General features: G+C 46.6%; 1 protein-coding gene across 7 annotated transcripts in view; it reads left to right on the top strand.

The window, feature by feature from the left end:
* Positions 1 to 16434, top strand: part of FGFR3 (fibroblast growth factor receptor 3) — a 55775-nt gene extending 39341 nt beyond the window's left edge. For 2 of the 7 annotated variants that reach the window (XM_064448965.1, XM_064448959.1), the window contains 11 exons: positions 3023 to 3173; positions 7126 to 7319; positions 8226 to 8371; positions 8463 to 8584; positions 9806 to 9916; positions 10073 to 10263; positions 11678 to 11800; positions 13380 to 13450; positions 14882 to 15019; positions 15474 to 15579; positions 15666 to 16434. In XM_064448965.1, the coding sequence (XP_064305035.1) occupies positions 3023 to 3173; positions 7126 to 7319; positions 8226 to 8371; positions 8463 to 8584; positions 9806 to 9916; positions 10073 to 10263; positions 11678 to 11800; positions 13380 to 13450; positions 14882 to 15019; positions 15474 to 15579; positions 15666 to 15830 (1518 nt within the window). In that variant the 3' untranslated portion in view covers positions 15831 to 16434. Of the gene's footprint in view, positions 1 to 3022; positions 3174 to 4284; positions 4430 to 7125; positions 7320 to 8222; positions 8372 to 8462; positions 8585 to 9805; positions 9917 to 10072; positions 10264 to 11677; positions 11801 to 13379; positions 13451 to 14881; positions 15020 to 15473; positions 15580 to 15665 lie in introns of all 7 variants that reach the window. The other 5 variants (XM_064448960.1, XM_064448962.1, XM_064448961.1 and 2 more) reach the window with 5 other exon arrangements.
* Positions 16435 to 18138: the final 1704 nt, after the last annotated feature.

Here is an 18138-nt window from a genome sequence, read left to right on the forward strand (position 1 = left end):
ACATTCTTTCCTTTTCCAAGTAAACACACTGCAGCGTGCACATACTAAATAATACTGAACTACCAGCACCTGGGAGCCAAGATAGTCTTGTTCCAGCCACTAACATTTGTGAGCATTGCTATTATCCATGCTCAGGAAAGCCTTGGTTTTTATTGAGCAAAAACTCCCTTGGTAAGACACTACTTGGTAAAATGCTTTCTTGAAAGGGAACTTCCAGATTATATCCAGAATCAGCGGGTCTGGTTATCCTCAGCCTATGCAGATATAAGAAGTAGAGAGTGAAAAGCACATTGGACTTTTTAAACCCCATTTTTTTTCTTTTAATAGTTAAAGGCATCCTGTGTTGGTATTTATTAAAATATATAGGGCCAAATGCGTTTTGTCTGGCTCTGCAGTTACAGCTGAAAGCAGATTTTGTCCCTGCAGTTTCAAGCCGAGGTTGTCCTGTGCATGGACGTTCCCCATGCACATCCTGCTGCACGCACCCTTCTCTTTGTATGAAGTTTTTTTTTGTTTTTTTTTTTAAAAAAAACCAACACTTATCAGACAGCATCTACAAAACTGTAACTCAGCCAGATACATGATAATAAAAGCCAGAGACCCTGGAAATAATTACACAGATTGAAATAACAGATTGGTGAAGAAATGGCTGGAGACAGTTCTTCAGGATTGGCAACATGCGCTTCTCGCGAGTTGATAAAACGTTTTATTTTCTTGCTGTCTCTCCAAATGTGTTTGAATTATGCATATTTGAATTTCCCCCTGGTTTCACAGCCCAGTACCAAGCTCTGAATAGCTGGCTGTGTCACATGCCATCTAGTATAGTCTCCGAGCTCCGTGTGTGGTCCCCTTGGGATAAAGTGCTACCTTTTGGAAGTTTGCAGAGCTGCTGCGAACAGTGCCTTGTGTCACAAGCACAAGCTCCCATTTTGCTGTGGCAAAGAATATATAAATAGTCCGTATAAATAGTGTTTTAAAATTAAGTTGGAGCGGCACCGGGGTGGCTAGGTAATTAGAATTGCCAAATACCTTCTCTTCTGTGGACGGCAAAGGCTCCGCATTCCTCGAAGGGGAGCACAGGCAGGCGTTTGAAAGCACAAGTTTTGTTTGGTTTTATTTTTTTGCTGAATAGGACCAGCACACGTCTATTTACTACTTCTGGTTAATCAGGAATGCTTTGAATTGTATTAATGCCGGCATCAGTGCTGGGGCACGGAGCATTTCCATTTTGGGATGCATCTTTTGTGCGCCAGTACTGGGCCTCCGTGGAGCTGTATCAGGCCCAGCTTTGCAGGGTTGTTTTTTTTTTTAAAGTGTTGTGTGCTTGTTTTTTAAAAATAAAGATCTGATAAAATTATCTCACTGTCATCTTGGGGCCAGTCAGTTGGCTCTATGGGCTCATTCCCCTCATGCCACACAGTGCTGTTGCTCTCACCCAGCACCCTGGCCATGCTGCTGGAGCAGGGTGCTGCTAACAGCCCTTTCCTGCCCACAGCTGCTTTAGAAGGGGCTCCCTCCTGCCTGGTGCTGTGATGCCTGCAGGGAGATAAGGCTTTTTATCAGCCTGCCCTTCCCTCCTGCCTTCAGGAGATTTTGTGGAGTGTAGGAGCTGCTGTGGGGCAGTTTGTATGTGGGGAGCGCTGCGGTCTCCATTGAGTGAGGGGGAAGGAGAGGTGCCCAGCACATTAAATTCTCCCTTCACATCTAAATGGGGTGGGGGTGGGGTGGGGTGTCAAAACCCTCCCCAGTCCAGATGGATAAATTGAATGCTGTACTTTCAACCTATTTTTCAAACAGCCTGACAAAACCAAGCCATCACCTGCGTCAGTTCCTGAAAGCCTGGGCTAATTTGTGATCAAAGGAAACCCCTTTTTCTTCGCAGAAGAGCACTAAATGCATTCCAGTGACAGAGGGGGGCTGGCAACACTGTGCCCAAGCTTTGTCAAAGGCTAAATTGTATGTTCTGCATTGAAACATGCCCGGTTTAATTATAAACAAGGCAGCAACAGCAGGCAGGCACGTTTCCCCACTGGTCAGGACAGACAAACTTACCAGCACATAAGCTTTGTAGATGACAGCAGGTCAAAAACAGTGATGTTTGTCATCAGACATGGACATGGGGGCTCCTCTCTGATGCTACCTCTGGGTTCAGTCCCCAATAACGTATCAGATCTGGCAGTCCTATTGATTTTAATGGGCTGCAAGTCATATTGGCAGGATCAGGCCTTGAAATCAAAGGCACTGAGACTGGGCTGGGGAGCGTAAGACCAAAAATGAGAAGATCAATTGTTTTATTTTAATTTCCAGAATTGAAGCTGATATTTTTTCCTAGACTTTCCCTAGGCCGCTTCTGAGGCCTCCCAAAACAGTTGTGCATTTTCAACCAAAATAAAAACAACTGTTTAGGGAAAAATCTGATGTGCTGTTGTGGCAGCGTGAAAGAAGAAAAATAAAACCCTTGCTTAAGAGTCTGAAGTTTGTTTGATTTATATGCACCACTTTATTTAGTAAAGAAGAGGCTCCTATAAGCAGTGGAAAAAATTACAGCTAATTTCTGAAAGGCAAAGTCAGCAGCGAGTTTCAGACCGCCACTGCTTATATTTTGTTTCCAAATTCTATTTTGGAATCTGATAATTGAAACAGTATTTGCCTGAGCTGGGTTGCAAACACAAATCTCTACTTAAGCCCTTTCTCTGGTGCTCCTGTCTGCAGAGCTATTAAGAAACTGTAGGGCCTTTGACTGCTGTCAGATGGAGAAGTGGGAAATTGGTCTGTTTTAAAAAAAGAAATCACATGTATGCTGCTAGTGAAGGGAAGGGAGTTCACTTGCACGTGGTTTGGGGGCCAAATGCAACTTCTCTTCTTCACCCAAGTCCTGGGTTAGGTCTCTCACCACGGGGTGAGCCGGGGATGTTGCCACAGCCAAAAAAAAATAGCCGTGAACAGTCAATCCTAGCTAATGTAGGTGCGATGGAGGTATTGTTTGGTTTACTGAAGTTCAGGTTTCTGTCTATTCCTGCAGTCTTGGATCAGTAAAAACGCTGAAGCCGATGCTAACCTAAATCTGTTCAATGTGACAGAACAAGATGAAGGAGAATATCTGTGTAGAGCCAACAATTTCGTAGGCATAGCCGAAAAACCATTTTGGCTCCACATTCGCAAACCAAAACCAGGTAAACCACAGACTCTGTCCCAAGGCCGTGGCAACTGCAAGAATGAGCTATAACATTTTAAAGAAGCTAGTGATTAAAATTACTATTCATTTTGTATTATACCCTGTCAACTGACGCTGAATGGCTTTATCTTGTTTTCTTGCTAATTTTTTTTTTACAAGAATGTTACGCCTATACAGCAATTGCCATGGAAAAATTCCCACAATAAAATGACTGTCAAATTTTGCTATCAACTCTTCACGCTTTTATTCCTTTCCCTTCCTTACAATTGAGTGCTGATAACAGAATTGCATGTTAATGACATGTGATGTTCAAAGCTCTGGAAAACCAAGCTGTTTCCAGATTTTCACCCGTAAAACTGATCTAATCAGTACACAGATTTCTGTCCCTTGGAGAAGTAATGGAGAAATAAATATCAATGGTGGCTCGTGCAAGCAAACACGGTAACAGAGAGAAGCAGCAATCTCCATGGGCTCTGGGGTTTGACTCTGGCCTGGAGGGTTTGGCTTGCTGTGTTGCTCAGTGCCACTGCAGGAAAGTTCCTTACAAGCACCTTCTTGTAATCAACCTGAGTTATATTACAGCATCAAGGGCTGTGTGATGAATGTATGGCTGTGAGATGCTCACTTTGAAACAAAATCTAAAAAATTGTAAAATTCTGTTATTTTCCAATGAACTGATGAATCAAAATGTATGTTCCTCTGATCAGCACTTGAGTCTTCCCCACTACATCTCCCCTCCTTTGTCCTTTCTTTCTGTCTTTCCTCTCTATTTTACCATCTTTCTTCCCCCCTCCCCCCCATACTTACCCTACTAACTCAAAGTCAGTCATATTGTGGGGGCAATTTTTCATTTGGATGCTTTTGCTTGCATGCTTCTTTAGTGGGACAGAGTAAGAACCTGGTGAAGGGAACTTTTTTTTTTGCTTTTGACTACAGGTTGCAGAGGGGAATGAATAAATAAATGTGGAAGATGGGCCATTGGAAAAAAAAAAACCAACCCACCTTAATCTGCTTTTAAAATTTGCCTGTGGTGTCCTCACACTTGCTGGGAATGTGGCTTGTTCTCTGTTTTCCCTCTTTCTATATGTGTGTGTTTTTTTTCCCCATAGACGGCAGGTGTTAACACAACGGATAAGGAGCTAGAGATTCTGTACTTGCGAAATGTTACTTTTGAGGATGCTGGGGAATATACTTGTCTCGCAGGGAATTCTATTGGGTTCTCACATCACTCTGCTTGGCTGACGGTGCTACCAGGTATTTCCTTCTGTGCTGGCCTCTCTTTCCCTCTCCAGAGTGCCTTAATGTTTTGCTTTAGAAATGCCAAGTTCCTGCAGACCGCCCCTTGCTTGGAAGAGGGCGCGTTATCCAGGGAGGGCTCTCCTCTGGGATTTGCTGTGCGGGTGGTAAATCCGCACAGCAGAAGACCTCTGTTGCATATTCACAGCTGACACTTTTTGCATTGCGTCTCAAGATCTAAATTATTTTTGCAGTAATGATGCAAAACGTCCAGTATCTTTTTTTGACCTGGATAACAAGGAGAAGCATTCACAGCCTCTTTGTTAGGAGACTGTTAAGTGCCAAAATTAGGAGCTTTGTCTTCTTACGCTGCCAGTGGGAGGAGGAAACCTCCCCGTCAGATGATCCAGGGCACCTAAATTGGACATGGACTGTGGATCATCTTACGAAGGAACCTTTCTGTCTAACCTCATATCTTAACCTAAAATTAGATGCATAAGTGGTTGGTGTGAGTACACCCTTCCCTCCCTGTAGCATTATTTCCGCTTCACGGATGAACAGACCAAGATAGCGATCTCAAACAGAAGGTCGAGGAGAGTCATCTGCAGAGAGAGACCAGGAGTCCTGGCTCCCAGGGGCGTTGCATGCTGCCTGCTCCAGCTGGGACCGATGAAAGCTGCAGTGGGCTTGAAACCCGAGGCCAGAATGACCTCAATTTTGTGGTCTTTTCATGTGCAAAGCTCTCATTGACAATGAAGCCAGCACAGAATATGCAACAGAGGGATCTGTTCTCCCAGAGAGAGGGACAAGGCTGTGCTGTCCCTTCACCTGCAGAATCTGCCTTCAGCTATGGGGGAGGCACGAGCATGGTCCAAGAAAGCACCAGCACTATTCATATTGCATCTCATAGGTGCTGTGCCTTGCAGATAGTGCAAGAACAGACCTGGAGTATGTTCAATAGACCCTTACTGAAAGGGCACCCAAAATCCTATACACCCCACTTTGGCTCACCCAGTCATAGACCACACTGGGGTCCATCTTGCAACACATCCATCTCAGGATGTGCTTAGGAACTGGAAACTTAGGCATTTCTAATCCTCACTTTATCTGTGCAGTGATTTGGATGTTACCACTTTTACTGGGTCTCAAGAGGGTTTCCTTCATGCCCAACCCTGCTGCCGGAGGGATCTGCTGGTCTTTTCTCTGTTTATTTGCCAGCTCTAAAATAGCTGATCTGATCTTGTTTCTGCTTCTGCCATCCGCTGGATGAGAAATCATTTCCTTTGTTTAAGAAGACTAATGTCTCTGTTATTTTGAGAATCTCCTGATACTGTCTCATCCAACTGTTACACTGTTTTTACAATGTATAAACTCACACCTCTTACTTAAACAAAGAATAATCGGGAGAAAACCCACAAAAAACCTGAAGTGGAACTTTATACTGAAGTCAGACACAGTGAAGGGCAGCCGTCCATGCAGCAGCAGGCCCTGAAGCACTACCTGCAGAGGTGGAGGACACAGCCTGTCTGGGGAACCTCTGCTTGTAAACCCCTGTCTACACTAAGGGAGAAGGGAGACGTGGAGCAGAGGGCGGGATGGTGTGAGCCAAGGCAGCCGAGCTGTGACACCGGCCGTAGTGCCTGATCGTGGGAGATCTGGTAACCCTTCCCCGCAGGAGGAGATGGCTGCTTGGTACCATCAGGCCTTGCACAGCTGACGCGCAGGCTGGCACAGCCCGCAATGTCACTGACAGCCCTTTTTCCATGTCCCCTGGACACAGCCACCGAAGACCTGATTTGGAGCCTGCTGCTGCCAGGGGCAAGGCTCTCGCTGCTTGCCGACGGTGCTGCTTTGGAGCAGCAGTGATGTATGCAAGCTGTTAGCGAGCTAACCCCATCGCCATGACTTCATTATAAAGTTTCTTACTGCTGACTGTTCCTCTGATTCCCGCACACCCTTGGGGGATAAAAAACTAGTCCCACCATGGCTCCTTCCTCTGGTCTATGTGCCTGTCCTGAAAGGAACAAGGAGAGAAACAATAGCTGAGCTTTGCTGGTCCCAAAAAAGTCTTGCTAGCAGGTAACCACTGCTGATGGGCTCATGCCATCACCCTCCTGGCTCAGCCACCTCTCTGGGCCAGACCTTCCAGCCTCTTCCCAGCAGAACTAAGTTTTTATGAAATAATGATGCAGGTTGGTCTTGTGAGGCTTTTCCCTGTGTGATACCTTATCCTTGGGTGCCCTTCAAGCCCCTTGGTCCCTCAGGGCAGGCACTGGTCAGGTGGAAATCTTTGCTGGAGAAGCTGAATGAGCAAAGTGCAGCAAACCCCAGTCCTACAGCCTTTGCACGTCCAAGGCATCCAACTATGTGACGTGGATATGTGGGAAAGCAAGATCTGGGTCAGAGGGACAGCACAGACATGTGAAGAGGTGTTCAGCCTAGAGCAGTGCTTTTCAACCTGTGGGCTGAAGGTTCTTAGAAACCCCAGGGTTGCAGCAGAGAGCAGTAAAATTACCGCAAAAAAGGCAAACTGAACTAGTGTTTTAGCTACAGCCACAGGTGGAAAACCACTGGCCTAGGAGAGTCCCCTCACTGAAGTTACTCAGAAAATTGGGGCTGATGAGCAAGTCCTCCCCAAATTCCTTTTGCTGCGTGTAGTTGCATGCGGCCAGCTGCCCACCCTGTCCTGACCACCATCTCTTGTCACCCCGCAGCAGAGGAGCTCATGGAAATGGATGATTCAGGCTCAGTGTACGCTGGCATTCTCAGTTATGGCACTGGCTTTGTTCTCTTCATCCTCGTGCTGGTCATTGTGATTATCTGCAGGATGAAAATGCCAAACAAAAAAGCCATGAACACCCCCACTGTACAGAAAGTCTCCAAATTTCCACTCAAGAGACAGGTAACAGAAAGTAGATACAAGATTCCTATTCCCCGCTATGGTCATCCCTCTTTTTTATTTTTTCTTCCCCTCCTTGAAATTTTCTCTCTAGGTGAGAAGCTCTGCCAGAAAAACATTGCTCAAGAGGGACATAAGTTGGCTGCAGTCTAGGAGTTAAACCCCTTTTTAGTGATTTGTCCCGGCGGAGCAGTAGCTGGTGGCAGATGACTCTGGTTCATGAGCAGCCCTCAAGCAGCTGCATTTCTGTCGCCCTTGTGCAAGAGAGGCTGGCAGTGCAGCTGTGGATGCCACAGATAGCACACCTTGCAGGGAAACAGTTTAGTCTAGGCACCCTGGTGGAGTGGGGATTTGGGGAGTAAGAGCATGTTTAATTGTGCTCAGTTCTGCTTTCACAGAGGTCACTGGTGACTTGAACCAATTCTCATGGAGGTGGGAGGGGGTCCTCTCTCTCCATGCAGTTAGAGATGCTCTGCCCTGTGTAATTGCAGAGGGGCAGGAGCAAAAGGCATTATGTAAAACCACATAGTGAAGGCTACAGATTTCACAGCTCTGGGTGCAAGCTCGTGGTGGGCATTTACAGAGCCAGAACAGGAGAAATCCCTCCATAGCCTGTATGTGCTAAAGGGATGCAAACAGAGTAACGGAACAGATTATACCTCCTGCCTGCTGGAGGGCACTCGCTGACCTGTCTCTCCTTTCCACCAGCTAAAAACCTGACCACAAGTGCCTACATCAGTGCATTTCTGCAAGGGTGAGGGGAGAAGTAGAGCGTGGGGGGATTTCCCATTTAGAAATGACCAGAAAGGTGACGGTGGCCAAAGATGGCTCAAACCCCCTCAGTGACCCATCTCAGGCACTGCTTTCCCTAGGAATACAGTTGGCAATAACACTTCATTTGCTCTACCCAAGCAGGTGTCGTTGGAGTCCAACTCTTCCATGAATTCCAACACGCCCCTGGTCCGGATCACGCGCCTCTCCTCCAGTGACGGGCCGATGCTAGCCAATGTATCTGAGCTGGAACTGCCTCCTGATCCCAAGTGGGAATTGGCACGCTCCCGGTCAGTCAACCCACGGGTCAGGGTCCCCTTGCCTCCCGGGAGTGTCACCACCCCGGTACCCACTGACGCACCTGCTTGTTCCTCCCTCCAGCCTGACCTTGGGGAAGCCGCTCGGCGAGGGGTGTTTTGGCCAAGTGGTGATGGCAGAAGCGATTGGCATTGATAAGGACAAGCCAAACAAGGCCATCACAGTTGCTGTCAAGATGTTAAAAGGTATGGGGAGTCTACAAAGGGCAGATTGCACTGGGTTTACCTCTTGTTCTTTCTCAAAAGAGTCTTTGATACAAACAGATACAACAGAAGAAAGCAAGAACATCCTTTCTTTCCCTTCACCCACGTAGCCTGGGGGCAAGGGTTCTCTCCTTGGATAGTATGTAAAAGTGCAAATCCCATCAGGAAGAGGGAATGGGAATTAACCCAGTTCTCTGCCAAGGGGAAATAGCATCCCTGTGAAGAAGGGGGAACCCCCTTCACTTCTAGCCAGCTTCATAAATCAGCCCACTCCTTACTCCTGTAACCAGCACTGTCTGTTCTAGCAAAAGCTTATGCAACAAGCTCAGGTGGAGTTTGCAGAAATTCGGTTGACAAACTCCTTCTTGAGGAGTTTCTTCATTGAAGAAACTTGATACCAAACTGCTGAGAGGTTAAAGGGAGGCCAAAAATGGGGGAGTCACTGGGCACCTTCGGATGAGTCTGTTTCCCATCGTTCCCACACACAGAGTAACCACAGACAACACAGACAAAATCACCCTGAGGAGTTCAGCTGGAGCAAGCAGGGTGGATGCTCCAACAGTGAGCAGCACGGGTTTGCAGTTACATGGGATGACATCTTTACCAAAATAGTATTTCTTATCAGAAAGGGGTTCTTTTAATTTATATTTCCTTCAGTCCATTCTGAAGTTGTTTTTGGAAGCAGGAACATTTCCATCTTTCCAAACCAAAGCATTGATTTGGGGAGGTTTTCCCCCATTTTTCTACTTTAGTAGAAAAATTACAGCTTTCCATGTAAAAAATATGTTCTTTTGCTAGTCCCTCTCCCAGCCCTGACTGTCCCCCACCCTTCAGTCTTGGCCCCTGGAGATAAGGGAGGGAGTCAATTAGAAAAGGAAACTGGTGCCAGGTACCAAAACTGATTTTTTTCTTTAATACGTGGCAGGATGAAACAGAAGAGGAAAGGTTTTATCGATTTCCGTATGAAGATTTCTCTCGATCTGTTTGTTTTTTCTCTTGAACAAATATTCTCCTTTTTTTGAGATAGTATTTTTTTGTTTTGATTCTTCTTCCCAAAGTAGAATAAAAACAAACACTGCCATATTTTGAGTACCGTTTCCCTATCAAAGCCCCGCATGGCTACACAGCAGTTGCATTAACAACTACACAAAACACTTATTTTCTTCCTGACATTCTTTTGCTTTCGTCTCTTGCTTTCTCCAGACGATGCCACAGACAAGGACCTGTCTGACCTGGTCTCTGAAATGGAAATGATGAAGATGATTGGGAAGCACAAAAACATTATTAACCTCCTCGGTGCCTGCACGCAGGACGGTACGTAGCAAAGCAGCCCGGTGCTCACAGGGCCGTGGGAGGCTTAGGTTTGACATCCCTTCTGTGTAATTGCTCAGTGGCTGCCCAGAAGGTCCCAGATAAAATTTCAGTGGTTAGCTGTTCCTCTGCTGGATGCTGATGTGCTCTTGCTTGCAGGACCGCTCTACGTGTTGGTAGAGTACGCGTCGAAGGGGAACTTGCGGGAATACCTCAGGGCACGTCGCCCACCTGGCATGGACTATTCCTTCGACACCTGCAAGCTGCCGGAGGAGCAGTTGACATTTAAAGACCTGGTTTCCTGCGCCTACCAGGTGGCCCGTGGCATGGAGTACTTGGCATCTCAGAAAGTGAGTTGAGAAACCTCATTTGGTAGGAGTGTTGGTCAGTCCCGTGTGTTCAAAGGCATGCAGTGATCTGTGTGTCCATGTGTAAGGCAGCTCAGGCAAAGCATTACAGGCTTTTCCCTTTAGAGACCAGATTTTTCAGTATAAAGTATCTTGGGTTTTTTGCAGAAGGCTTCACCCCATATGCAGAAGTTCCCATATGCCAGCTGCATCCATGAGCCATGCAGCTGCACAGCCCTCGCTGTCACCTGCAGGCCTGTTAGCATCCCCAAAACACCTACAAAAGCACAAGCCATCCAGACCTTGGTGCAGTTCCTCAGCAATTCAACCTCTACCACTCGGAGAGGTAACTGGCTTTCAGATGTGATCCTGAGGCTCGGGCAGCAGTGGTCAGGGTGAGCGTCACACCAAGTTGTGAGTTTCCACTGTAGAAGTGCAGAAGACAGTACTTCAGACAACAGTCAGGAGCTGCATGCTTCCCTGTCCCCCTCATGTCCTTTCTGAGATTGCTAAAGATGCAGAGCACCTACAAGGAAGCTGAGGTCCTGGGTGTAGCTTGAATGTTTGTGGCTGTCACCAGCTTGGTGAGGCGCGGAGCTGGCGGTGGATTTGGCTGGATGCATGGCCATGCCCAGGATGCTCCCTGAGGAGCACTTTGTGTGTTGAGCCTGTTGCTGCATTTGCTTGCATCATAGCCTGGGATTAGTCCTGCTTTACCCTGCCATCAGCAAGTGGAGAATCAGGCTTTGGGTTCAGGAAGCTGTGCACCAGCTGGCGCGACCTCTTTTTGTGGGCAGGGAGCACTACAGCAGGAGCAAGTTCAGCTTCAGCTGTCAGATGTGTTCGTCCTGTTACTGCAGTTCAGGGTGGATGGTTCATGGTGGCTTTAAATTCCCTTTCTGCACAGTGCAGGCTAATTTGTAGTCTTCCTCAGCTAACAACTATGATGTTGGGGTTGGACTAAATGACCTTTAAAAGTCCCTTCCAACACAAACCATTCTACGATTCTATGTATTTTGGATGTATCAGGGATATCGTAATTTGAGGATTTTTTTCCTTCAAACATCAGCCCTCACTCCTCTTTCTGGAGGAAGAGCAGGGCAGAAATAAAGCTTCATGTCCCAGTAGGCACCCACAGAAGAGGAGGGTTGGCTTTCTCATCTCAGCATCCCCTTTGGAGAGAAAAGACACGTGGCTGTGTCAGCGCTGAGGCTGCCGATTAGGTGTTGCTAAGAGGTGGCTCCCACCAAGTATGCATGATGGGGCAGTGACACATAAAGCGAGGAGTTAAGCAGTGCCCACAGCTTTATGAGCTTGGGAGTCAATGAAACACCAGCTTAGAAACCACACGGTGCTGTTGGTTCCAGGCGCAGGCAGCTAACAAGCCCTTATTTATTGACTTGCTCACCTTTCACAGTGCATTCATCGCGACTTGGCAGCCAGGAACGTGTTAGTCACTGAAGACAATGTGATGAAAATAGCTGATTTTGGCCTTGCTAGAGACGTTCACAACATCGACTATTACAAGAAAACCACCAATGTAAGTACAGAGCTGCCAAACACGTGCAGTTCGCCTTCTGGCAGGGAATTTGGCCATCCTTGCAGCAAGTGGCCCTTTCTAGAGAGGCTTAGGAGGAAGAAATCTGCTGGTGACCTTACCCCATGGGAGGGGCTGTAGATAGGATGGCTGCAGAAGTCCACTTACCATCCATTTTCTTCCTGACAGATACTGCTGGTGCTAGCATCCAGTTGAGGGGTCTTGGCGCTGGCTGGGAGGCTCTAGACTAAGAGAAACCAAGGTTTTTACCAAAGGGGAATGAAGCCCTTTCCAGTCTGCTCCACTACTGTTCATAAAGGTCCCAAGGAGCCAACTTCTGTCCCACCAGAGGCCTTGACAGAGCAATGTCACTTTTTGTATACCTGGAGCTACCTGGCTTTCATGCATTTCTCTCTCCTTTTTACAGCTGAGCTCCTTGGCTCCACTGTCAAGGCTGAGAGAGAAGATGGTCCCAGACAAGGGCTGAGTCCCAGGGTCATTTGTATTTTCTGTAGAGATGAATTTATGAATGAAGGGCTGGAGAGAAGACCTGTGCCTTGGTTCAGAGCCCTGCAGCAGATGTTCAGCTCTGAGCAAAAGCTGCAACTACGCCAGAGTGCAGAGAGGGCAGTGGGAGAGGTTCAGGTTACTGCAGAACCTGAGGGCTTTGCAACTGCAAGGGGTCTAAATGTCCAGCAGTCCTATGAAGCCCACTGATCCTTTCCAATGTCATATCTGAAATCTTTCTTAATTGCTGGGATTTCTTAATCATAAATTAATAAAAATTCTTAGGAATTTTGGTCCTAGATCAGATGGATTTTCCCTGTTTGAGTTCTGTTGGACAGCTGAGAGCATAATCCCATTTGTGCATCCTGCCTATGTCCCATGTCTAGTTGTCTCCCCCAGTGAGACAGTGGGTCAGAAGAGGACAAAGCCCTCCCATAGCCAAATTATGCCTCAGACATGACACAGTCCTTTCTGACTCCCTCCAGGGGTCAAGGAAAGCCCAGAATAATTATAATTAAGCTAGTCTTTACTTCTTACATGTGACAGACCATGTTTATGACCCTGATGTAGGCTGTTCCCCTGGGAACCTGGGATCAGTCCTCCTCCTTCAGCCTCCAGTGGGATTAGGATTTCATTCTTAGAGGATCTGGCCCTTGCCTTCATTCTTGGAAGTTTCCCTTCAAGTTCAGCCTAACTTGGAGTCAAACTGCTTCTTCCAACCAAAGAGATGGAAAGTGTTGTCCCGTGCTCCGCTGCAGAGCTCACTGCATTTATGAGCAATGGATGCTGTTCCCGTGCAAAGATTTAGATGCTCTGATCTGTTAAACCTGCCTTGGCAGTGAAATACAGTCCTCTACAGAGAGCATTTACTGCAAAGATTGTCAGCGAAGATCCAGGGATCAGATGCTCTAATCTGTTTGTATGTGGCCACTACTGCTTTGCCCAGTGACTGAGAAGGCAGATGCGGTTGTTAATGAAAATGTTTCAAACTGGATTAGAAAAGAAGATTCAGATGGTGCCGTTGTGGCTGGGGGAATATGCTGATGGGATGTTCCCATTGTCTTCCTAATTACAGGGTCGGCTGCCTGTGAAATGGATGGCTCCAGAAGCCCTGTTTGACCGGGTCTATACTCACCAGAGTGATGTGTAAGCATACCCACACTTCTAAAAAAAATATATAAAAAGACAGGGGAATCAACACCTATAGTATTTTAGAGACAAACGTGCTGCTAAGCACCAGCAGGGCTCGTTCACTGCTGGGCAGCCTGGGGATGCAAAAGCAAACGAATTGATTCCAAGTTGCAGCTTTGCACACATGGTTTTATTTTGCCCTTATCTAGTTGCTTTCATCCAAGGATGTGTAGTGAGCTGCTGGAAAACTATTGGAAGGCAGGCAGGTATTTCTTGTCCAGTTTATAGATGAGGAGATTCAGCCTGCAGTCAAACTAATTTATGCAAAAAAAAACTGTGCAAAAAAACCTACCCTCAGCTTCCTCCACACTTTGCTCCAGACAGTTATGCTTGAGTACATGGATGAGCTTGAAATACTCTGTCTGCTGTTAGTAGTGTTGAACAGAGAATATTCAACAAATATATTCTCAGATTAATTTTGCCACTTCATTTATTTGCCTTTATTTTTCTTAATCCTGTCTTGTCTGTTCTGGTGCCTCTGTACGGTAAGCAAACAGCAGAGCCTGCCTTACATGTAAATCGGTATCACATCTAAACTTTGCAAGGACTGAAGTAGCTCAGCATGTACGTGGCTTTTTTATTTCAATATTTGGTCAATAATGGCATTTGTACAGCAATTCAGCAGCCAGCCTGCCTGTTCCTCAAGGCTCACTGCTTGCAGTTGGACAAATGAATCTTTCTATTTCTGTATTTTTAACATACTTTGGCTTTTATTGATCTTAAATCATAGTTTCCATGCTTAGGTAATGCAGCAGCGGGCATGACAGATAAATCAAAGCTAGAGAACGGGAGAGCAAGCATGTATGGAAGCGAAACAGACAGATAATCCCTGTTTTTAAAAAGAAAATGAAGAAGGCAAAAGATATTTTTGAAAACGAGGACTTGTAACCAGAGCACAGCTGCAGGAGTGGAGTGTGTAACATTAGTGCTCCGCTGATTTTTGTTGGGGTATTTTTCTCCCAGCTTGGCCAGTGAAATGAGTGTTGTAACAAGCAAGTTTTGGTATCAGCTTGCACAATTAGTGGCCTGTGGTTCCAAGCCTGCAATTCAGTGAAGCTGTGCATGAATAATTTGATTTGTTCCATTCACTGGAGCTGGTGGAAGACCTAACAAAGAGCTGGGGGTAATAGATGGGCTGTCACCTATCTGATTAAATGCTCATTTCAATTTCAGACTTGGTGCCTGGGATTTCTTTGCTATTGAGTTGGATCAGCAGAGATCTCCAAGTAACTAGTAAAAATGGCCTAGGCAATTAGTCATGCTATTGATGACTTTGTTAGCTATGCATGGCTGCACAGAAATAAAGCCGAGCGGGGGGGGAGGGGATATGGGGGGGACTTGGAAAAAAACCTCATTGAATTTTAAAGATCTTTCTTTGGTTTCCAGCTGGTCTTTTGGAGTACTACTATGGGAGATCTTCACTTTGGGAGGCTCTCCATATCCGGGAATTCCTGTTGAGGAACTCTTCAAACTCCTGAAGGAAGGCCATCGGATGGACAAACCCGCAAACTGCACCCATGATTTGTGAGTGTGTGGTGGGGCGTGACCGCCTCGCCCCACTCCCCCTTCCCTCTGCGCCAAATGCCACCCCAGGCCATGGTTCAGGCAGAGGGACATCCCCACCGTGAGGCTGTGGAGCTGGCAGCGGGTGGGTTTACCCACCCCAACATATTTCGGCTGAGCCCCGTGACTCGTTTGGCAGGTCGCAGTTGGGGGTGCAGGTCTGGTGTGTCATCTTTAAGATGGTTCCTCCTCCTGCATCAAGAGCACAGACGCACATGAGGAGATCGATAGTGAGGAGCATGGCTCCACAAACCCCTCCTCCTCCGCCCCCAAGCTGGCCATACGCCAAGGCCACCATTGCTGAGGTTGCGTTGGCCGTAGCTGTTTTCTCAGGCAATTTGGGGGTGAGTGGCCAGGCAGGTGGGCAGCGCTTAGCCCCACCATGGGTGATGGTCTCCTCTGCCGTCTCACACAGGTACATGATCATGCGGGAGTGCTGGCACGCCGTCCCCTCGCAGCGGCCCACCTTCAAGCAGCTGGTGGAAGACCTGGACAGGGTCCTCACCGTGACGTCCACCGATGTGAGTGTGGTAGGGTGGGCGCGGGGAGGGGTGGCTCGGGCCTCAGTGTGGGGCACGCAGCGTTGATGGGTCTGTCACCCTGGCAGGAGTACCTGGACCTCTCGGTGCCCTTCGAACAGTACTCACCGGCTGGCCAGGACACCCACAGCACCTGCTCCTCGGGGGATGACTCGGTCTTTGCACATGACCTGCTGCCCGACGAGCCCTGCCTGCCCAAGCACCCTCCCTGCAATGGCGTCATCCGGACGTGAGGGCACCCTGGGCAGACGGACGGACAGGTGGACAGGTGGGCAGGGTGCCCACGGAGGCACGAGGGTGGGGCACCAAGGATGAAACCGTAGTGAAGGATCTTCCAGTGGAACTGCGTGGTGGTGCCTGGAGATTTGTGGTGGTGTTGAGCTGTTCAGGGTGAAAAAAAAAAGTTAACTTTCTTGGGGGTTTTGGGTTTTTTTTTGGTTTGTTTGTTTTTTTTTTTTCCCATTTGCTGTATAAAAAGTCAAGAAGCACTGTTTGGCCTCAAGGAACTAATCTATTGCCAAGATGACCTATCATATATGATATTTTTTGTTTATTTTTAATTTTTGGATGGTTGTTTTTTTTTTTTAATACTAAGGAGAATGTTGAACCTGGGGGGGGCGCAGACCTCCCAGCCTCCATGCTTGCATTTTGAGTGCCAGAGTAGCCGTTCTGTGCCTGCAATACGAAGAAGAGGAAGAAAAAACCTTTCCTTTTAAAAACAAACAAACAAAGTGTAAAGAATGTAGAAATTCTTTGCTTATGCAATCTGTACATGAACCTTTTTGGTGGAGCTGAAAAGCCACGTTGCCTGCAGGGATTCATATATTTATAAAAATATCTATATTTTTGTTGTCGTCGTTTTTATAGCTTCATGAGCGTATTACCCAGCTACATAGAAGGAATCCTTTTTGGAAGAAGAAAAAAAAAGTAAAATGCAAATCATCATGGAGAAAGGAAAAAAAAAAAAAAAAAGATAAAAAGAGACAGTCAAGTCATCTGAAATGGCAGCGCTTTGGCCAGGCTCGGCGGCTGTCGGCCCTTGCGCTGGGCTGGGAGCGACGGGGCCGAGCCAAGGCGGGCGCAGACCCCAGGGACGGGCAGAGACCCGCCGGCGGCCGTGGGTGTGCCCGGGGAGGAGAGCATCGCCCATCCGAGAGCGCCGGGGGACCCGGCGTGTGGTGCCCACACGTGTCTCAGGCTGTATCCGACCTTTGGGAACAGCTGGTTGGGGGGAGTGGGGGGGGCGGGAAGAGTCTTGCTTTTGGGGGTTTGCATGGTTTTGCTTGCCAAGGGTGAGGGGGAGAGGAGCAGCTCCTCCATCCACCCCTTGATGCCAGCGGTTTGGCTCCATCTACGTGCAGTGACTTGGAGAAAGAAGTTACGGGTACCTGTAGGCAAGAGCCTTTAACTTATATCAAAAAGGTTTATTCCAGAGAATCTGTATATATCTATAAATATATCCTGTATATATATAAATAAATATATTAAAAGAAAGAATGTATAAAACTAATGCAACAGAAAGCAGTACTGAGAGAGAGTCTCAAAATCTGAGCATTGCAATCTAGGATATACTGATCTGGGCGAAAGAAAAGATTGTTTGTTTGTTTATTTTATATCTTCACAGTTTTGTTTTAAAAATTGTACCTTAACATGTATATTTGTAAAGTTATTTATAGACATTAACATATCTGTTCATCGGTTTAAATAGTGTAGTGTTACTGTAAACTTCAAATTTCACCGCGTTTAAGGGTGGTTTTTTTTTTTTAACTTATTAAAAATGGAGAAAAAATATATTAATCAAGTTTTTCTTTTGTGTTTATGGGAAATATTGAAAGAATGTATAGGTGTACAGTCCTTTAACAAATTACATTTAATGTTATAAATATATATATATATGTATTCATTAAAAAAATATTAGTTTATCCTGGATTGCAGTGAGCAAAAGTAAGTTTATTTTTCACTACATCACCAGTGGTTAAAGCCAAACAAATAGCAGCAGAGAGATGATTTTTACATATTTCAGAAAAACAGGGCCAAGAATTCTTCCATCAGTTTAACCACTGTGCATTAAGGGGGCGTGGGTGTTTATTTTTCTATTTTCAAATGAAGGTATTCTTTGTGGTCGATTTAATAACAAGCATGCAGCAAAGCGAAATGTTGACTTTGGATGATGCGGGGTAATTTTTTTCCCCCCTGTGCCAGCACCGTTGTATTTTGGGCTTCAGAAATGCCAAATGAGCGAAATAGCAAGAAGAGTGACACTGTTTGCAGGAAAGGTGCAACAACTGCGTATTTGTTTTGCGTTTAACTCATTGGAAAATGCCAGTGATGCCTGATTTTCTGTGTTTGAAATGCTGTGCTGTTTTGTTCCTCGATGTCGGATAGCCGTTTAAAAGCACAGAAGTGAACTGGGGAATTTCAGCGTGGATCAAGCTGACAAGGGGAGAGTCAGGCTGGGGGATTTTTATGGGTTGGGGTTGTTTTTTTTTTTTTGTCCAGAAGACATTTATCTCCTACCACAAAGAGGCAAGGCACATTGCA

This window comes from Phalacrocorax carbo, chromosome 4 (assembly GCF_963921805.1).
Source record: "Phalacrocorax carbo chromosome 4, bPhaCar2.1, whole genome shotgun sequence".
Classification (NCBI taxonomy): domain Eukaryota; kingdom Metazoa; phylum Chordata; class Aves; order Suliformes; family Phalacrocoracidae; genus Phalacrocorax; species Phalacrocorax carbo.